This window comes from Mytilus californianus, unplaced genomic scaffold, assembly GCF_021869535.1.
Source record: "Mytilus californianus isolate M0D057914Y unplaced genomic scaffold, xbMytCali1.0.p SCAF_2, whole genome shotgun sequence".
In the NCBI taxonomy this organism is placed as follows: Eukaryota; Metazoa; Mollusca; class Bivalvia; order Mytilida; family Mytilidae; genus Mytilus; species Mytilus californianus.
Window position 1 is genome coordinate 71,841,363 of NW_026262668.1, and position 23,058 is coordinate 71,864,420.

The following is a 23,058-nucleotide window of genomic DNA, read 5'->3' on the forward strand; positions in this document are numbered from 1 at the left end:
AGTACTTCACCTGTAAAAATATTTTATGTCAAATACGATGTAGAACTAATCAATAAAGTGACTGAGAGGTTTAAATCACAGGTAACCCGATTCTGAAATCAGTGAAGCGTAATAATCTAGTAGCACGGATTGAGATGAAAGGACAATTATATTACCGTTCACACCTGGATCTGTTGATTAATGACCATACTACCTACCATAAAAAAGTCGGATTATTCATTTCCGACATGTTCCAGTCCGTTATTTATAGTAATAAGTCTCTACCCGTACTGTATTACCATCACTTATCTTACCTTCTCAGTGACATCACCATCTTTATACTCTTCTTCTAAAACTTTTAACCTGCAAACAAATGGATAAAAAACAAAAATATTTACACTAATTGCCAACAACTAAACAAACATATAATAATAAAATTTCAGTTCCTGAATTATTAGTTGGAAGTGCAGTATAAACTTTACAGACACAATAAGGATGATGATGATGGATGGCTGTTAAACGTACAGTGGCATATTAAATGCATATTCAGGATGAGTACATGTTAATGTAATATGAATATTATTATTAATCCTGTTTTGTACTAGACTGTCACCCTGACCCGGATTATTTAACATGCTAGTTTACAAAGTAACAGCCCACAGAAAGATATTTCACTACCAAGACACATTATTCCAACTCAGAGCCAACAAATCTTTGCTCTTACTCCTCACTGCTGTGTGCTTATTTGAACCCACGACCTCCAGCACTAGAGACTAGGGCTGTAACAGTACTACCTAATGATAAGATACATACGATGCAGTCCGGTAAATCTGCCCACATAAGGCTTTGATCGTATGTATATCTGCTTAATTATATACAAATTGTATAAAATTTTAATATAAATCGATTCACTGACAAATCAACTTTGAGTATTTTATCTCATTTCCCAAAAATTATCTGAAATAAATTTTAAAATCAACAAAACAAGTGGGTCATCATGGTCATCCGTGTTTTTATCGGAAATGTGTTTGTCCTGTAAATCTGCCCATGAGCAGTAAATATGTATGGAGGGACAGTTTATCACAAATTTATGAAAGGAAAAGGTGATCTATTTATTAATAGACCACTTATAAAGGGATTCCAGATAATAAAAAAAAAATTTCAAGTCAGAAATGAGTTTTGAAAGCAATAATATGATTATCGTTAGCTTTAGGAACTGTATTATATATATCACTAAATATTTTCATAATAAAGGATTTTTCTTTAAAATTTGACATGCAGTGATGATAAGTAGTTCCTATGAATAAAATAGCAGACGAAATATTCACAGAGGTGACAATTACGTAAGTAAATGGGAGTGGGCGGGTTTACTGGACGGTCGGAATGGAGGTTTCATGTCGATCCGGCCCAAGTCGATCCGGCCCACGTCGATCCGGCCCAACGTTGATCCGGCCCATATTTAAAGTCGATCCGGCCCCAATAAAAAAATATATTTATAAGGAATAGAAATAGGAATATTAATTGTTTATGAATTTTATTATAATGTAAAAGCTAGGTGTACGGTAAAAAAAAATGGCCTTTGACAAATATTATTAATTATGAAAACACATAACACCAAACAAAAGATCAAACTATGAAGACCTTGTTGATTACGTAACTTTAATCAATCAGGATTTGATTGAATTAAGTGATTACGAGTGGCATTACCTTAGTTCACAATCATCAGACAATTGTTGAATAAACAAACCAATTATAGACTAATGATTTGGTGACACTTGAAGTCATTATATGATGAGTTAAATTTTATAGGTTCCATTGGACTGTAAATATTTATTTAGCTATTCTGTGTGTGAATGAAATACAATAAAAATCGCCATGACATTCACAGTTTTCATGGAAAATAACTTCATATTAATATGTTGAAGCTGCTATACAAACAGACACAATCACACTTAGTTTCGTATCGATTTAAAATAATTCTTTGACTGGTACACCAATACTTCACTTACCTGTTGTAATCCATCATCGATACTTTTTGCAAATTCCATTTATACTGTTAGAATTTGTTACAAAATCCTCCAAAGTCAATATAGTTTATTCATATTTTATTATGGGGCCGGATCGACTTTGGGCCTGATCGACGTGGGCCGGATCGACTTGGGACGGATCGACTTTGGGCCGGATCGACTTGGGGCCGGATCGGTTTGGGGACGGAACGACCGGATACCGGAATGGATACCGGACACTACTGTATTGCAATACAATGATGATGTAATGGTACATTTCTGAAAAAAAATTGTGATAAAAACTGCATTCTACCTGAATTGGTCTATCTATCTATATGTTAAATGGTGGATAATACCTGAATTGAGGTATAATCCATCAAGTAATGGTTATTCCTAACCTGTTTACATCCCTCTTTCAGCAATAAAAAGTCTGATTTTTAAATTGGGGGTCGTTTCTGAACAATTTGACAAAAGAAAGCAAACCTTTCATATATATCTGGGTTTTCGTTTTCTTCAATGTTAATTTTTCCTGGCATTTTGTGTTTCCTTTTTCCAGCAATTAGGATTAACAGTGAAATCAACCTTGTGTTTGGTTACTTTCCCGCGAAATATTGGCCTAAACCATTAGGGAAAACTAGACAAGTTGAACTCCTTTTAAAACTCAAATTATATTAATTTAGATATCTTTTTTATTCAGATCGATTTGCTCATGGCTATTATTTTTTCTAAATTGATCATTTTTTATTCATTAGTGTTTAAAAATGGTATAAATGGATTTTTTAAAACGACATACACCTTTTCGTTAAAATGGACTAAACCGGAAGAGAAGAATGTAAATAAAGAACTTGGCGGAAAATATGATCGTTTGCAACTTTGCTAGTTCACAATGTAAAGTTCACAAAATATTTAAGCATTCCTATCCAATCCCTCCATCTCAAAGAGAAGTGATGCTTCTTTCTAAAGAAAAAGAAAAATCTCAAACCTCATTGCAAGTTTATGCCTGGTTTCTTCATTCAATTACAATGATACAATATTACTTAGTTGCAGAGATTGCAGTGAATGTTTTGCCATTTTCCTCTACTATATCTATATTAACACAGAAAATTATTGTCAAAACTAAGAGCATTAATAATAATAATAAATACTGTATTTAAAGAGGGTAACATGTACATCATTAAGTTGTTGTGTAGGAATTAAAACTAATTAAATAAGAAAACCTGAATCCCCTAGGCCCTACAGGTTAATAGAATGATGTTGATTGTTATTCACAGCGTCAAAAGCAGAGCTGAATAATTATAGGCATTAATATGTTACATACATTTGGGACATACAATATATATTACTATTCCCAGCATATATTGAAATGCATTAACGTAACAATAACTTGAATAACACAGCGTAACCGTAGACACAAATATTTTTGTTGATCATTTTTACATTCTTAATCGGTTCCTAATCCAACCAAGCATTCTGGCCTTTAGTGTCCAACGTAACAATAATTTTTTTTTATTGTTACGTTTCAACATAATACACCTTATCCCAATTTATTCCAATCCAGATATAAGATCTGAAATTACACAAAATTTTTCATCCAGTTGAAGCTATCTGGGGCCCTGTTTAAACAATGTATTATGCATAAAACTTTCAAAGGGACATGTTTAAACCATTGTAAACACTTCAAACAAAGCATTTTTATGATTTTAATTTGTGTGTTAAAAAAGTGGATCATAATCTATCAAATTTTCAAAATGTTCGCTTTTTAAACTTTTTCCTACCTCAGCTCATTACTGATGACTTTTGTTTTTGCAACACTCTACTCAAACAGGAAGTTGTCTAAGTGACTGATTGGACTCAAAAGGGATAAGGTGTATAGTAGCCAGTGCCATAATTATATTAAATTAGATATGATTATTACAATGACTCTTTATAATAATAACAAAAAAGACACTTGTACATAATCAAAATGAATATAAAATTATGAACCATAGTACTTGTCTGGACTCTTTTTGTAATGTTGATTTACCAACTTTTGGCAGAATTACAGCTGATCTTTTGTAATTGGTCTGCAGGTGGGGGAATAAATATTAGAGCTTTTTCTTAATCAAAATTTCATTGAATACAGGTACAATTAATATTTAACTTTACGTTAATTTTGAACATGGAATCCTGAGATATTTCACCTTCCCAGATTTTATTCCCTTAGTTTATCATTGTGACCTTTAGTATGGACTCCAATTGACAGCTTATAGGTTGACATTAAGTGTTACCCTTGACCGTCCTTCTGTCCGTCCGTCCCATTTTCGTTTCTGCACTCTAACTATAGTTTCACTCATCCAAAATTTACGAAACTCATGCACAATGCTAAGAACCAAAACACGCAGACAGAGTTCGAATTTGGGCAGTGAGTCACTTACTCGTCTAGAGAAATGCCCGTCTATAACTTGGAGAATTGAGAATTTTTTCGCTTCTACACTCTAACAAGTTTTACTCATCCAAATTTTATGAAACTCATACACAATGCTGAGAACCAAAACTTGCAGACCGAGTTCGATTTTGGGCAGTGAGTCACTTACCATTCTAGAGTAATGCCCCTTTATAACTTGGAAAATTGCAAATATTTTCGTTTCTGCACTTGGTTTACTCATCCAAATTTTATGAAACTCATACAAAATGCTATGAACCACAACATGCAGACATAGTTCGATTTTAGGCAGTGGGTCACTTACTGTTGTAGAGTTGTGCCCCATTATAACTTGGAAAATTGCAAATATTTTTGTTTCTACACACTAACTTAAGTTATACTCATCCAAATTTTTTGAAACTCAAACAAAATGTTAAGTACCACAACACACAGACATAGTTCGAATTTGGGCAGTGAGTCTTTTACCATTCTAGAGTTGTGCCCTTTTTAACTTGGAAAATTGCAAAGCTTGACCGGGGGCATTAGTGTCCTCAGACACATTCTTCTTTTATTCTCATATAATTTATATGATTTTCCAATAGTATTTCAGCATATTGATTCCTTTAAGAACACTTCAAAGTTGGAACACTGGCAATGTGTTATATGAAGAATACTAGCTCGAAATTCAACATCTAATTTTGTAATAATTATTTGTAGATACAAATTAATATAAAACAGGAAACATTACATTTCAGGAAATGAAGTTTATATAGATGTCACAGACAACCTTTCTTGAATCTGTGGTCAGCTGGGACCATCAGAAATGTCAACAGAATGTTGAGGAAGCTCTACCTAAACTTGTTGTATCCTTTGATAAAATTGTCTTCATGGTATGATGGTACACACATATCCATCTCTCTTGAGTTGGAGTAAATGTACTCACTTTTTTCATGATAACCATGATACTTTAACTTTTTCCTAAAACTGAATTAATTTTTCCGCAGGTTTATGCTGCTGGTTTAAATTTCTGTGTGCAGTTTGCCTGGCCTGAATTAATTTTACATACGCACAGAGAAAAGGTGAAAGCATTTAAATGTATAATGTTTATGTATATATACATGATCATTACATGTACATGTAGTCAAAGGATGTTGAACAATTCCATAACAAAATCATATATAATATACAATCGTGGCAACACTGAGGTTAACCATCTCAAAGATTTGAATATAAATAAGAAGGGATGTAGTAAAATTCAGTGAGACAGCAGCCCAACACATAACAATCAAACAAAAAATGTCATGGAAAGTAAATAGGAAAGGCATGAAACAGTTGTTTACATTTTTGTACTTGCATATTCAATGTTAAAATATTTATAAAACTTGTGATGATGTCATTGAGTGTTTTTTTATGAGTTTATAAAGTAATCCCTTATCTTAATTTAACATTTGAAAGCCACAATTACATGGTAAGCCTCATTCACTGATTGTCTCTTAAACATGAAATGCATGTTGTCATTAAAAATGTTCTGACCAGGCCTCTACAATAACTTTTTTTTCAACTTGTCCAGTAGGACAAGTACATACCAAAATTTACTTGTCCGAATGAAATTGTAACTTGTCCAAAAAAAATCTTAATAATAACCTTTTTTGCATTTTAAGTTGATTCAAGGAACAAAATGAATTAAAACAATAGAACAGAACTTGATTTATATCTTTTGAAATACCATTCAAAAATATGAGCCGAATACAACTGAATCTAGTCATGTCACAGGACTTAGGTTCTAGTTCATCGATGCCAGTCTCATCAGATGCTGCACATGAGGCACCGTCTGATAGGCCTGTCAATATACACTCATTGGATTTGTATCCCGGTTTTTTAAGTTGAAAAAAGTTTATTCAAATGCAATCAATAAAAAAAAGAAGATGAGGTATGATTGCCAATGAGACAACTCTCTGCAAGAGACCAAATGACACAGAAATTAACAACTATAGGTCACCGCATTGCAAGTATTGTTTTTTTCTACATATGATCAAATATGATTTTGTGAATTTAATGGTAAATAATTTTTCATTTTTATTTAAAAAATGTTTTTGTTAAAAAAATTACCGGTATGGTATTTATTATAAAGCAACAGAATAAGGTAGGAAAAACAGGTACTGATTTGTCTTGGTCCCGAAATGTCTGCTGCGATATGTCTCCTGCATTGCCAAACTGTTTATTAATCATATCTATTAAATATGTCTCCTACGGTGCCAAACTGTCTATTAAACTTGGAGCAAATGTTTCTGAGCTGGTGACGAACTGTCTTGTAAAGTTACCTTATCTACAAAGCGCATCGCTGATTCGATCAATAAGACTGGTTTCTGAGAATAGTATGCATTTTACCTGTTAAAAAGTACCTGACAAAGAACCAGTTTTAAATTATCCATGTCTTGTTTTCATCTTCTTTTCTTGTTTTTTGTTTATAATTACTTTGTTCATAAAAGTTGGATTAAATTTTTTTTCTGCAGAATAATTTTATTTGTCCCGTCGGACAAGCTTTATATATCTTTTACTTGTCCGACCCTTTTTCCCTCTGGTACCGGACAATCGGACAAGCGTTATTGTCGAGCCCTGCTGACCGTAAAATTTGATTTCTTTGAAGAGGGGTGGAAATGTGCATGATGTAGGTTATAATGAATACATTTGATAGGATTGAGGCTCATATCAACCTTTGGGTTCATTCAAAAACATTTTGTGCATTAATACATTGCTATATTTAAGAAAATATTGGAGATATTTCAGATGTAAAACTGAACCAAAATCAGTGAACAACCTAAATGTACTTATAATGAATGGCAGCTATGTGTCTGAGTTAGTTTCTTAAGAGTCTTCGCAATCTTCTTGATGTACAAATGTAAGGATAAAACTAGTTTCTTACACAAATTAAGTCATTTTGACTTCATGTAGACCTATAATATGTTTCAGTGAAAAGATTAATTATTACGTCGCAGTTCATTTCTCAAATACTAGGAGTAAAAGACCTGCAATTATGTAACTTTATATTAGGATTCCCTCTTTTTCAGTGGCTGACTAATTCATTTACTTTTCAGAACCTACTTAGTGACTATAATTGATGTATTGTTTTATTTGTTCTTATCCCGAGTCGCTGTGTATCATCACCACCGGATATTGGTAAATGTACCCTTGTCCTGGTTCTCTGTTCATTGTCTAAGAAAAACAACATTACTGTACAAATACCAGCGTATAGCTACCTGTGTACCTATATGTTGGTATATTTACAGTAATGTAGTTTTTCTTGGACAATGAACAGAGAACCAGGCCAAGGTTACCTATATCTGGTGGTGATGATACACAGTGTGAGTGTGTATTTTAAAAATATTGCCTCTGTAAAAGTAAACAGCAATCAATCAACCCTCCAAAGGTACATGTAAGGATTGATCACCATTATTGATAGTTTTCTGTAAGGATTGATCCCCGTTATTGATAGTTTTCTGTAAGGATTGATCACCGTTATTGATAGTTTTCTGTAAGGATTGATCACCATTTTTGATAGTTTTCTGTAAGGATTGATCACCATTATTGATAGTTTTCTTTGAACATGCTTTCTTTCAAAGATAAATAGAATTCTTTCCTTAATATACTGTAGGATTTTCTACAGAACGCAGAAATAATTCAAGAAAAAGTTGGTAAGAACAAAACAATAACATGCTTAAGATGCTGAAAGTGTTGGATATACATTGTAAATATAAACGTGAAGTGAAAAAGGAAAAAATATGATACCACATGCAACGAATAATGCAATGAATCATGGGTAAATGGCTTTTAAAGCTTCAATGCATAAAAGAATAATTTTATGAGCATTCATTTTTTATTGATGGGATAATAGGGGATAAGATAGCAAGGACATGGAGGCAATCAAAACCCACAGATCATAGGAAGACTACACTGTGCTAAAAAAAAATGACACTTTAAAGATCAAAAGTAAGAATAGTTGTTAGAACACTGCACTTGTTTCATAGTTTTACAACCTTTCACTTTAAGCAAATGAACTAAACATTTATAGATATAAATGAATCGCTCTGTCCTTCAGTCTGTCTATATGCCTTGTATGTTCAACTAACAAACTGCATTGATCTTGATGAAACTTTACACAGTTATAGAACACTACCTAAGGGTGTGTATAAATGAAAATCATCAAGGTCCACATATTAAAGGGGAGATAATCAAATTTGCTGGGAGGGGGTATCCTTTTGTGAGTTCACTCACAGTTCTAGTTCCTGTATACAAAAAATGTAGTACTCACAGAATTTGAAACAAATCTTATAATTTGAAATTGTTGGGTTGTATTTGGTTTAACAGGAATGAACTTAAAGCATAAACAATAAATACATGTATTTTTAGGTTTATGCATTTTGGTAATTTACTATTTATATTTTAGGAATTTTGAAGATTATATGTCAGTTATTTTTACCATGTATACAGATTGAAGAATCAGAAAATACATTGTTTAGACATATTGTTGAAAAAGTAAGTCATTGCTTAAAATAATAGTACAGTTTCAGAGAATGTTCAAAGTATTTTTGATGGAATTGTTCTTTTTGGGTTCCATCAATGAATCCAATACTAGTGTATCACACTATGGAAAGCTTTACATTAAACAAAGGTATTGTAGATTTACAGGTACACCACTGTTGAAATCATGTTGTCATATAAGTAAAAGTTCAAGATCATGGCTTCTCAAAATTCCTATTGACTTCTTAGAACAGAGGGCATTGATAAAGTTTGCCGAAATGGATTTTTACAATTAAATTTTACATGTTTTGTACATGTATGTATCATAGACAGAAGCTCCATTTCATATTTTAAGGTTTTACAATATATTGGTCCAAAGTTGTTGGTCTTTAAAATAAAGAGTAACTTACGCATGTGTAATGTTATATTGATAAAATTGAGAATGGAAATGGGGAATGTGTCAAAGAGACAACAACCCGACCATAGAACAGACAACAGCAGAAGGTCACCAACAGGTCTTCAATGCAGCGAGAAATTCCAGCACCCGGAGGCGTCCTTCAGCTGGCCCCTAAACAAATATATATACTAGTTCAGTGATAATGAACGCCATACTAAACTCCAAATTGTACACAAGAAACTAAAATTAAAAATAATACAAGACTGACAAAGGCTAGAGGCTCCTGACTTGGGACAGGCGCAAAAATGCGGCAGGGTTAAACATGTTTATGAGATCTCAACCCTCCCCCTATACCTCTAGCCAATGTAGAAAAGTAAACGCATAACAATACGCACATTAAAATTCAGTTCAAGAGAAGTCCGAGTCTGATGTCAGAAGATGTAACCAAAGAAAATAAACAAAATGACAATAATACATAAATAACAACAGACTACTAGTATATTTAACCCTTTCAACGCTATACACGGCATATGCCACGATGACGTACGCTGTCCGCCACTGCTGTTCGCGGCATATGTTGCGATGACTATGGATTTTTCATCCAGACTCTTAACCATTCAGTTTTCATTCGGGTCCTCTCTAATTTTTCCTCGTATGAATGGAGGATATACAAGGTCCCGTTTGCGCTTGAAATCGTTGGAATTTTAATGGTAATAGCATGCAGTAGAAGAAAAATAAAAAAATATTTTGACAAATATTTCAGCACTTCTATGACGAAACTGACAATTAGTAATAGTTCAAAGGTTTCCCATTATCTCAATGTGTTAATTACATTCAATTCGTGTGGGAAATATGATTTGGTCGATCTTTACGAGACGTAGAAAAAGGGGGGAAAACGGAGGTTGACTGAAAATTTTGAGGACGGAGCCACTTATTTGCGCCACGTTTACATTATACGTTGTGTATGGTGCAAATACGCTACAGAATCGAGCAACTGGTTTCTTGTTTATTATATGGCAGATAAAACAACAAAATGAATGAAGATTAAAAGTTGTTTTTATTCAAAATTCAACACAAATACAATAATTTACACCTTTTACCTGTTAATTACCTGGAAATGCAGGTAGCTTGATGAAAATTTTACTAAAATAATTGCATAACATTACAGTTCATACTCTCCTGAGCATTTTTCATGCACTAACTTTGTCTGTATCTCTAATAATAAAAAAGATACAGCAGTCTGAAAAGGAATATACTGTTCTAATGAATGAACACAAAAAAAAGCAGCAGCAGCAGCCATTTTTCTATTTTTTTGTGTAGCGTTGAAAGGGTTAACAATTTTACACTAATGTGTAAATGTCATAAATACACAAATTCCTTTTTTTATTAAGTCTCCCAAACGAAGTTTGGGAAGACTTATTGTTTTTGCTCAGTTCTTATTATTATTATTATTCTTCTTCTTCTTCTTCTTCTTCTTCTTCTTCTTCTTCTTCTTCTTCTTCCGCCGCTTTTAAATTTGAACTTGTCCGCACCCGTTCTCCAAAACCGCTTGTCAGATTAACTTAGGGTTTCACAATATGTTAGACTAACATGTCTAGTGGTGCAATCAGGGTTTTGTTTGTGCAATGGGGTTTATAAAGGGGTACTTTGAGGGGCAAAAGGAAAAGAGGGTTTTACTATAGAACCCTATGGGATTTTATTTTTCTAAATTTTCAAATGATTATAAATTGAAAACCGTTTGTGATAGACACAATCTTTTTAATTGAAAATGTTCTAAATGATAAAGCCCATTAAATGAAATACAGGGTTAGTCCCCAGGGGTCACCCCCACCCCCTGCCATTTAAGAAAGTTCTAATACCTTGTAAGTGGTCAAGATCCCCACCCCTAAACCATATATATTTTGGTTTGTTATGCTAAGATGGTTTGAATGATATACAGGGTAAGTCCCCAGGGGTCACCCCGACCCCCTGCCATTTGAGAAAGTTCTAATATCTTGTAAATGGTTGAGATCCCCACCCCTAAACCATATATATTCTGGTTTGTCATGACAAAGCACATCAAATGAAATACAGGGTTAGTCCCCAGGGGTCACCCCCACCCCCTGCCATTTAAGAAAGTTCGAATATCTTCTAAGTGGTCAAGATCCCCACCCCTAAACCATATATATTCTGGTTTGTCATGCTAAGATGGTTTGAATGATATACAGGGTTAGTCCCCAGGGGTTATCCCGACCCCCTGCCATTTGAGAAAGTTCTAATATCTTGTAAATGGTCGAGATCCCCACCCCTAAACCATATATATTCTGGTTTGTCATGATAAAGCACATCAAATGAAATACAGGGTTAGTCCCCAGGGGTCACCCCCACCCCCTGCCATTAAGAAAGTTCTAATATCTTGTAAGTGGTCAAGATCCCCACCCCTAAACCATATATATTCTGGTTTGTCATGCCAAGATGGTTTGAATGATATACAGGGTTAGTCCCCAGGGGTCATCCCGACCCCCTGCCATTTGAGAAAGTTCTAATATCTTGTAAATGGTCGAGATCCCCACCCCTAAACCATATATATTCTGGTTTGTCATGATAAAGCACATCATATGAAATACAGGGTTAGTCCCCAGGGGTCACCCCCACCCCCTGCCATTTAAGAAAGTTCTTATATCTTGTAAGTGGTCAAGATCCCCACCCCTAAACCATATATATTCCTATTTGTCATGTCTCGAACATTTGAATGACGTATACGGTCAGTCCCCAGGGGTCCCCCCCACCCCCAATGTTCTAATATCTTGTAAATGGTTGAGATCCCCACCCCTAAACCATATATATTCCTGTTCGTCATGTAATGAACATTTGAATGACGTATAGGGCCAGTCCCCAGGGGTTCCTCCCCACCCCCAATGTTCTAGTATCTTGTAAATGGTCGAGATCCCCACCCCTAAACCATATATATTCTGGTTTGTCATGCCAAGATGATTTGAATGATATACAGGGTTAGTCCCCAGGGGTCATCCCGACCCCCTGCCATTTGAGAAAGTTCTAATATCTTGTAAATGGTCGAGATCCCCACCCCTAAACCATATATATTCTGGTTTGTCATGATAAAGCACTTCAAATGAAATACAGGGTTAGTCCCCAGGGGTCACCCCCACCCCCTGCCATTTAAGAAAGTTCTAATATCTTCTAAGTGGTCAAGATCCCCATCCCTAAACCATATATATTCTGGTTTGTCATGCTAAGATGGTTTGAATGATATACAGGGTTAGTCCCCAGGGGTCATCCCGACCCCCTGCCATTTGAGAAAGTTCTAATATCTTGTAAATGGTCGAGATCCCCACCCCTAAACCATATATATTCTGGTTTGTCATGATAAAGCACATCAAATGAAATACAGGGTTAGTCCCCAGGGGTCACCCCCACCCCCTGCCATTTGAGAAAGTTTTAATATCTTGTAAATGGTTGAGATCCCCACCCCTAAACCATATATATTCCTATTTGTCATGTCTCGAACATTTGAATGACGTATACGGTCAGTCCCCAGGGGTCCCCCCCACCCCCAATGTTCTAATATCTTGTAAATGGTTGAGATCCCCACCCCTAAACCATATATATTCCTGTTCGTCATGTTATGAACATTTGAATGATGTATAGGGCCAGTCCCCAGGGGTTCCTCCCCACCCCCAATGTTCTAGTATCTTGTAAATGGTCGAGATCCCCACCCCTAAACCATATATATTCTGGTTTGTCATGCCAAGATGATTTGAATGATATACAAGGTTAGTCCCCAGGCATCACTAATGCATATAACTTTACTGGACCAAACCAATTTTCACTGGAAGTTGCCCAATGTCAGGCGACCCTGGGAATTACGAATTATGGGAGCTTCGTTTGGGAGACTTCGTAACAGCATCCTGTTACATTCATTTCTTGTTCTGATAGATTTTCAAATTGATGTAGCCTTAAATTTCTTAACAATCCAACATCAAATAAAAGCTACCTCTCTCAGTTTTGACTTTATATGCCCCCGCCGTAGCGGAGGGAGCATTAAATGTTACCCTTGTCCGTCTGTTCTGTCTGTCAAAATTGATTTCCGTTCTCTAACTTTAGTTTACCTCAACTAAATGTAATAAAACTTATACACAATGTTTATTACCACAAAATACATATCAAGTTCAAAATTGGGTGGTGTCACTTTTACCGTTCATGAGTAATGCCCCTTAATAAACATAAAAATTGTTGAATTTTTCATTTCTGTTCTCTAAATTTAGCTTGCCTCAAACAAATGTTATGAAACTTATACACAATACTTATTACCACAAAACATAGATCAAGTTTGAAATTGAATGGCATCACTTTTACCGTTCATGAGTTATGCCCCTTTAAAAACATAAAAATTGCTGAATTTTTTGTTTCCGTTCTCTAACTTTAGTTTGCCTCAACCAAATGTTATGAAACTTATACACAATGCTTATTATCACAAAACACAGATCAAGTTTGAAATTAGGTGGTGTCACTTTTACTGTTCTTGAGTTATGCTCCTTTATAAATGGAAAAATTGCTTAATCTGTCGTTTCCGTTCTCTTACTTTAGTTTGCCTCAACCAAATGTTATGCAACTTATACACAATGCTAAATTGCTTATAATCACAAAACGGTCTTAACCACGTGAATCCTGCATCTGTATGTGGAAGTTGACTCGTGCATATTTACAAGCGCCTTTTCTAATGCCTGCATTGAACTGCTCAGCTCTACATGAAAATTTATGTTGATAATAGACAACTTTCAAATTGTGCATTTTCCTGTACCTTTTTGATGTCACAATGCCTTTGTTATTATGCTAGAAATTGGTCTATAGAAAATTAATTAGATTTAAAAAAATCATTGTATCAGTTTTTATTTTCACATTTCCTTTGCTTATTTGCTGTGCTAAGGAGCCAAAAAGCTCAATATTTTGATTCATGACTGATATTTTACAATAATAATCTGCAGAAAATCTTATACAGTATTTCTATTTACACTTTTTTGAGAGAAACTATTTTATTGTTTACAGGCATGTTGTTCTTTTGACTGTATCTTAAATGACATAAAACAGATCAACAAGAACCAGGATATTTCTGTATTGAGTGGACAAGTGCTCAGTTTGTTGGAGGTGAGTCTTGGTCTCTATTTTCACTAACTTGGATGACTGACAGTAATTACACAAAAATATCATGGTACAAAGAACTTCTATTGAAATAAAAACAACAAATCTTTCACTTGATTTTAGGGGAAGTTTTGTGTTCTATGACTGCACCTGTTTGTTGGGAAAATTTGGGTTTAAATTTGATGAATTTACACTCGATCTTTACTAGAGAATTGGGATTCAAAAATTCCCTTTTCATTAATACTCATTTTCAGAAGCTGATATGCATTTTGAAACTTGAACTAGGATCTAATTTATGCAGATTGATAGCAATTAAAACTAGTGTCTTAGCTATAGGAAAAGGTAATCAAACTCAGTACTTATTATGCCCTGCCGACGATAGTAGAGGGACATTTTCTTTCCCAGTCTGTGAATCAGTATGTCCATTCATTAGTTAGACCTATATCTGGTTAAGGTTTTGGTTAAGGTTAGTATGTGGTCACATCAACTTGAAACTTTCTACACATGTTCACTATGAAATGAATTGTTTAATATATATATATATATATAAGAAGATGTGGTATGAGTGCCAATGAGACAACTCTCCATCCAAGTCACAATTTGTAAAAGTAAACCATTTTAGGTCAAAGTACGGCCTTCAACACAGAGCCTAGACTCAATTAAGGGTTTTGACCGACGGTTCACTGAGCATGGAAGTAAGATACTGCAAGCAGAGCATGTTGTCCTAACTTCTGTGTGTGTAAATCTGCAATTAGTTTTGCCTTTTGAGTTTTAACTAGTGCATCTACTGAACAGAAATTGGACTGGCAGGATCCCTCCACAGATTTGTGATAAGGATACTGTGTATGGGGATTGTGCCTTAGTTATTTTTGTGTATATTCATAATTAATTCTCTTGTATTAGAAAGTCTCTCAGAATTTGAAATTGGCTTACTTATCGGAAAACAGGAAATCAAAATAGTTACAGTTTGCATGGATTTTGTAACTCTGACAAAAGAAGAAGGCTTTAAAATCAAACATTTCTGACTGTTTGAGATTTTTTGAATTAAATGTTAAATATATGTACTTTAATAAAACAATGCTGTATTGCTTAAATATATACTCTTTTCATGAATATAAATAAGAAGATGTGGTATGAGTGCCAATGAGACACTTATCCATCCAAGTCACAATGTGTAAAAAGTAAACAATTATAGGTCAAAGTACGGCCTTCAACACGGAGCCTTGGCTCACACCGAACAGCAAACTATAAAGGGCCCCAAAAAGACTAGTGTAAAACAATTCAAGGAAGGAAAACCAACGGTCTAATCTATATTAAAAAAAACCGAGAATCACTTATGAACCACACCAACAAACGACAACCACTGAACAACAGGCTCCTGACTTACATGTAGGACAGGTGCATAAAAATGCAGCAGGTTTAAACGTTTTAACAGGCGCCAACCTTCACCCTAACCTGAAACAGTGGTATAACATTACAACATAAAAAGACACACAATAAAATATCAATTGAAATGGCTTAGCTCAATCAAAAAGACAATACACAAACACAATGAATGGATAGTTAAGTCAGTAAAATGGTGAAATTATTCAAAATCTTGACTATTTGGCTTGTACATGCTTAGAAATAGTAGAGTAAAAACTTTTGCCAAAAAGATATTTAAATAGTAAAGTGTATTTTGTTTGTGTTTATCTTTTCATTGGCAAAAAATGATTTTGGGCTACACTTGTTAATTTAGTAAAAATGTTCTTACAATTAGCCTATTTTTGCTTAAAATCTGACAAATCTTGTCCATGACATCACTTTAAAGACATCAGAGACAAATTGAGTCATCACCGCATGCGTAATATTCACATTTTTGGAAAAGACTTTCTTCTGATATTTGAAAATTGTGATTAGTTATGACATACTGCCAAGACACCAGTTCTAGGAGGGAGACTTTCTCTTTTCTTTAAAAAATATAAATCTCCCCCTTTGAACCTGACACCTACAAGGGAGGTCAAAATCTCTGTACAACAAAAAATCACCATATTTTGCCCTCTTTTCATATTAAAAATACATCCCATCTCATCATGACTGTTGTTTTAACTAAATGAATTCATGTATAGATAATTAAACTTTATCCTGGTGTGCTTAAAATTAAAATGCTTTAATTTGTATCTTAATACAAAATTTAGAATAAAAAATGTTGTTACCCATAATCACTCTCTCCAAAAGTGGAAATATATAGAGATCTTCCTCTTTATAGCTTTGTTGGCAGGTATCCAACTTCCTAAGCAGATCACTCATCGAGTTATTTGAAAGGGTTTATCTCCATAATCCAGTCATTTGAAAAGAAAATAATGATTTACTTGTTCTTTATGTTTGTTTGAGAGTTTTTCCTGTAATTGTTTTCTCTGGACATTCTAGTTTGCCATTTCCTCAAAGTTGCAATAAATTTAGTAAGCAAATCATTTACTTGTAGTGTATTGCTTTGCCTATTCTGTTTTTTTAATATATCTACACATTGTTCTCTAAAAGTTCTAAGTGGAATTTATGATTGTTCATGGGCAATTTTGCATATATTTGTATATTTCATCGTACAAAGTGTGTAATTGTTAAGTGGTATTGAGGCATATCTCAATTAGTGAAATTTTAGTTTCATTTTCATGTGTTCATTATTGTAGTTTACCTTAATTTCTTCCACAGTGGTATTTAGACATCGCTTAGATAATTGTGATTTTACTTTCACTTTCATAGTTTTGTTGTTGACCTATATTTCACCCGCAGATGTATGCAACTCAATTCAATAAAATTCTGGGAAGTGATCAATCAACTTTAAAATGTAATAAGATTGTTATCACTATCTGTGATTTTTTGCCTTACAATTGATTGGTTTGGATTAAAATCAATACCAGTCTGCAATGTGCACAAAAGTGTATAACAAAAATCCATAATTCAATATTCTGTTAGCTTGGTTTTTAAAAGTTTGTTTATTTGAATAGTATTAGCCAAGTGCACAAAAAGTGAAAATATTTAATAAACGATATGTTGAATTGTTTGCATTTTATCATTTACCATGATTTTACTAAAATTTGTAAGCAGTTCAGAAGGTTATCGGGATTGTCCACAAACACTAATGTATGAAGTCCAAAGTTAAAGTTGTAAATTTGTCGTATTTCTTTGGTAAGACAAACATATAAAAATTAATTTTGGTACAGGTCCTTCTTTAAATTCATAGATATGTTATGACAAGAATGAATCTTGTTTTCAATGTTGGTATACTTAAAGCAATTAATTTTTTTTGTATGAAAAACCCATTCAGGAAGTTTTATTGTTGAGTTGCTGTTTCATGCTTATCTAAGCTTTTTCGTTTGCAGTTAGACTTTGAATCAGCTTTATCCATAGTTTCAGTGTAACATTTAAAGTGTCTACATACATGTATAGCAAGTCAGATGTCCTCACAAAAGTCCTGTTCCTGTCATTGCAACTCCTCTGAAACCTCACAACAGAAATTCATGAAATTTTGTCGATAATAAAGACATACTATGTAGATGTGTATATCAACAGGAAATTATGATTCAATTTTTATACGACCATAAAAAAAATTTGCGGTCGTATATTGGTATGACGTTGGCGTCTTCGTCGTCCGAAGATAAATTGGTTTTCGCACAATAACTTTAGTTTAAGTGAATGGATCTCTATGAAATTTTACCATAAGGTTCAATACCACAAAAGGAAGGTGGGGATTGATTTTGGGGGATATGGTACCAACAGTTAAGGAATTAGGGGCCAAAAAGGGGCCAAAAATAAGCATTTTTGTTACTTCCAGACAATAACTTGTGTGTTAGTGTATGGATCTCTCTGACATTGTACCACAAGGTTCCATATCACAAAGGGAATGCTGGGATTGATTTTTGGGGTAATTGCCTCAAAATTTTAGGAATTAGGGGCCAAAAAAGGGGCAAAAAACTATCATTTTTCTAGTTTCATGACAATAACTTGTGTGTTAGTGTATGGATCTTTCTAAAATTATACTACAAGGTTCCATATCACAAAGGGAAAGCTGGAATTGAGTTTGGGGGTAATTGCCCAAAACGTTTAAGAATAAGGGGCCAAAAAGGGGCTAAAAATAAGCATTTTTCTAGTTTCCAGACAATAACTTGTGTTCAAGTGTATGGATCTCTCTGAAATTGTACTGCAAGGTACCATACCACAAAGGGAAGGCTGAGATGGATTTTGGGGGTAATAGCCTCAAAATTTTAGGAATTAGGGGCCAAAAAGGGGCAAAAAACAAGCATTTTTGTCGAGCCTTCGACTTTTGTCGAAAAAGCGAGACATAGCGATCCTACATTCCGTCGGCGTCGTCGTCGTCGGCGGCGGCGTCCACAAATATTCACTCTGTGGTTAAAGTTTTTGAAATTTTAATAACTTTCTTAAACTATTCTGGATTTCTACCAAACTTGGACAGAAGCTTGTTTATGATCATAAGATAATATTCAAAAGTAAATTTTGTAAAAAAAAAAATTCCATTTTTTCCGTATTTTACTTATAAATGGACTTAGTTTTTCTGCCAGGAAACATTACATTCACTCTGTGGTTAAAGTTTTTGAAATTTTAATAACTTTCTTAAACTATCCTGGATTTGTACCAAACTTGGAAAGAAGCTTGTTTATAATCATAAGATAGTATCCAGAAGTAAATTTTGTAAAAAAAAAATCCATTTTTTCCGTATTTTACTTATAAATGGACTTAGTTTTTCTGCCAGTTAACATTAATTCACTCTGTGGTTAAAGTTTTTGAAATTTTAACAACTTTCTTAAACTATCCTTGATTTGTACCAAACTTGGAAAGAAGCTTGTTTATAATCATAAGATAGTATCCAAAAGTAAATTTTGTAAAAAAAAAATCCATTTTTTCCGTATTTTACTTATAAATGGACTTAGTTTTTCTGCCAGTTAACATTACATTCACTCTGTGGTTAAAGTTTTTAAAATTTTAACAACTTTCTTAAACTATCCTGGATTTGTACCAAACTTGGACAGAAGCTTGTTTATGATTAAAAGCTAGTATCTTAAAGGAAATTTTGTTAAAATTTTGTTCCATTTTTTCCTTATTTTACTTATAAATGGACTTAGTTTTTCTTCCAGTTAACATTACATAACAGTCTGCAGTTTAAGTTTTTAAAACATTTATTAGATTCATAAACTATCCTGGATTTTTACCAAACTTGGACAGAAGCTACTTTCAATCAAAAGATAGAATAGAGAGTAATATTTTTATTAATTTTTTTCCTCAATTTTGTTGAGTCTGTGATTAACAGCAAAAGTAGGCGAGACACTGGGTTCCGCGGAACCCTTACAAATTTTTCTAGTTTCAGGACAATAACTTGTGTGTAAGTGTATGGATCTTTATGAAATTGTACTACAAGGTTGCATATCACAAAAGGAAAGCTGGGTTTGAGTTTGGGGGTAATTGCCCTAAACGTTTAGGAATTTGGGGCCAAAAAAACAAGCATTTTTCTAGTTTCCAGACAATAACTTGTGTTCAAGTGTATGGATCTCTCTGAAATTGTACTGCAAGGTACCATACCACAAAGGGAAGGCTGGGATTGAGTTTGGGGGTGATGAATCATAAGGGGGTTCAAAAATTTGGGGGGGGGGGGATTTTTTTTCTATTTTAAGACTTTTATGATGTATTTAAATTGGTAATTATGGTTGCAAACTCCATTGGAAATTTGAATTGAGATTATGACCATATCTTGAGGGAAAGATTTTTTTTTTTTTTGGAAAAGGGGGGGGGGGGGGAGGTGAAAAAAAAATTTAGGGGGGAAGGGGGTAAAAAAAAAGTTGTGGGGGCCATTTTTTTTTTGGGGGGGGGGGGGGGGGGGGGGGGGGATGGTGTCAATACGCAACAGCATAGTATATTTTACAAAAGCAAAAAATTGAATATGAATTCAAATCATATAACCAATTCTAAGTTCTTTGACTACAGTTATTCGGTGTCAGAAACCTATTATGTGTCAAATATTTAATTACAATCCAAATTCAGACCTGTATCAAGCGTGAATATTGTGTCCATTTTGCCCCAACTGTTCAGGGTTGGACCTCTACGGTCGTATCCAGCTGCGCTCAGCGAAGCATTTTATTTTCTAGGAGTTATGCCCCTTTGAACTTAGAATTTTTGTCTAAATATTCTAGTGCAAATTATTTTTCTAAGAGTTATGCCCCTTTGAACTTAGAATTTTGGCATAAATATACTACTGCAACAGTTTGTCATCACAAATTCTCTGAAACAACACAACAGAATTTCATGAAACTTTGTAGATAATAAGGGCATATAATGTAGATGTGCATATCAACATAAAATTTTGATTCAATGTTTTTTGTCGAGCCTTCGACTTTTGTCAAAAAAGCGAGACATAGCGATCCTACATTCCGTCGACGTCGTCGTCGGCGGCGTCCACAAATATTCACTCTGTGGTTAAAGTTTTTGAAATTTTAATAACTTTCTTAAACTATCCTGAATTTCTACCAAACTTGGACAGAAGCTTGTTTATGATCATAAGATAATATTCAAAAGTAAATTTTGTAAAAAAAAAATTCCATTTTTTCTGTATTTTACTTATAAATGGACTTAGTTTTTCTGCCAAGAAACATTACATTCACTCTGTGGTTAAAGTTTTTGAAATTTTAATAACTTTCTTAAACTATCCTGGATTTCTACCAAACTTGGAAAGAAGCTTGTTTATGATTAAAAGATAGTATCCAGAAGTAAATTTTGTAAAAAAAAAATTCCATTTTTTCCATATTTTACTTATAAATGGACTTAGTTTTTCTGCCAGTTAACATTACATTCACTCTGTGGTTAAAGTTTTTAAAATTTTAGCAACTTTCTTAAACTATCCTGGATTTGTACCAAACTTGGACAGAAGCTTGTTTATGATTAAAAGCTAGTATCTAGAAGGAAATTTTGTTAAAATTTTGTTCAATTTTTTCCGTATTTTACTTATAAATGGACTTAGTTTTTCTTCCAGTTAACATTACATACAGTCTGCAGTTTAAGTTTTTAAAACATTTATTAGATTCATAGACTATCCTGGATTTGTACCAAACTTGGACAGAAGCTACTTACAATCAAAAGATGGTATAGAAAGGAATATTTTTATTAATTTTTTTTCTCATTTTTGTTGAGCCTGCGATTAACAGCAAAAGTAGGCGAGACACTGGGTTCCGCGGAACCCTTACGAATTTTTTTCTAGGAGTTGTGCCACTTTGAACTTAGAATTTTGACCTTAATATACTACTGCAACAGTTTTTCAGTGCAACTCCTCTGAAACCACACAGCAGAATTTCAAAATAACTTTTTAGTTAATGAAAACATAATATATAAAATTGAGAATGGAAATGGGGAATATGTCAAAGAGACAACAACCTGACCAAAGAGCAGATAACAGCCGAAGGCCACCAATGGGTCTTCAACGCAGCAAGAAAATCCTGCACCTGGAGGTGGTCCTCAGCTGGCCCCTAAATAAAATAGTGTACTGGTTCAGTAAAAATATATATATATGTGCATATCCACACAAAATTTTGATCAGTTGACTTTTGTAAGAGTTTTGAGTCTTTGAACTTAAGAATCTGGTGAGATTGTTTTGGCCTAGTGACAATTTGGGAGCTAGGGTACGTGAGCGTGCTCACAAAGGTTCTTTCATTTATTAGATACTTTACTTAGTCTTTGACTTATTTTTGTTAAAAAAAATCTTATATTTACAATCTCAGGCTTAAGTTTTTCTACATGTTTACACATAGAAAGTTTGACTAAGGGTTATTTCTCAAAAGAAAATGTAAAGGGTGGTTATTACATTTTTCTCACACTCACCAGCCTTCTTTTAGAAACCAGAATATTTATTTTTTTAGAAATTATTTTTATCCAATCATTCAAACATTATCCATCTTTATTGCCTTATAAATCCCTGTTCCCTTTTCAACTTTAGAAGGACATCTTTGAAAAGATGTAAGTTATAGGTAAATGCACATTATGCACATAGCTACATCAATACATGTGAATTAAAGTGGAGAGAATTGCATACAGGTAATTTTAGGAGAAAAATTCTTTTAAAAGCTTACAAAATATATTTCTACTTTCTTTTTCCATTCTTCCAGAAAATCTGAAGATAAGACCATCCTTTATTTTGGTGGAAAGAAACTATAATTTTCTGGAAATTATATACTTGCTTATATTTTCTTATCTCATTTGAACAGTTACTGACTGATATAGTGGAATGCTATGAAGTTTGTGTGAAGTATGTTGGGTCCACAGAAATACCTTTGGCCTGGAATAAGGTCCAGTCCTTACCAACTGGAGCTGTCCATATACTTAAAGGGACCTATGGACATTGTAAGGTAAGAATGAAATGTTCATTACAAATGTCATTTGAATATTGTTCATCTACCCTGTTTTGACTGATCATTTTGTTTCAGTTTTGAAAATGTTACAAAGACAGGTTAACAAACATTTCCTCACTGTCAGTCACATTGAGTTATTTGTATTGGTAAACTTACTGTGTTTGGGCTGTGATGTTATGGCCTCTGTCCCAAATTAATTGTTTAGCTCCAATTGCTTAAATCCATATTTTCAGA

General features: G+C 33.8%; 2 protein-coding genes across 3 annotated transcripts in view; one reads left to right on the forward strand and one right to left on the reverse strand.

Annotated features, from left to right (window-relative positions):
* Nucleotides 1-2,583, reverse strand: part of LOC127728028 (DNA (cytosine-5)-methyltransferase PliMCI-like) — a 53,826-nt gene extending 51,243 nt beyond the window's left edge. Inside the window, exons 1-2 of the mRNA XM_052235184.1 lie at nt 2,469-2,583; nt 294-342 (exon numbers count right to left, since the gene is read on the reverse strand). Coding sequence (XP_052091144.1) covers nt 294-342; nt 2,469-2,521 — 102 coding nt within the window. The 5' untranslated portion in view covers nt 2,522-2,583. The remainder of the gene's footprint in view (nt 1-293; nt 343-2,468) is intronic.
* A 214-nt stretch (nt 2,584-2,797) lies between these two features.
* LOC127728045 (uncharacterized protein C1orf112-like) overlaps nt 2,798-23,058 on the forward strand; it is a 97,662-nt gene continuing 77,401 nt past the window's right edge. For both annotated transcript variants that reach the window (XM_052235217.1, XM_052235218.1), the window contains exons 1-6: nt 2,798-2,873; nt 5,142-5,249; nt 8,039-8,078; nt 8,831-8,919; nt 14,348-14,446; nt 22,681-22,821. In XM_052235217.1, the coding sequence (XP_052091177.1) occupies nt 5,160-5,249; nt 8,039-8,078; nt 8,831-8,919; nt 14,348-14,446; nt 22,681-22,821 (459 nt within the window). In that variant the 5' untranslated portion in view covers nt 2,798-2,873; nt 5,142-5,159. The remainder of the gene's footprint in view (nt 2,874-5,141; nt 5,250-8,038; nt 8,079-8,830; nt 8,920-14,347; nt 14,447-22,680; nt 22,822-23,058) is intronic.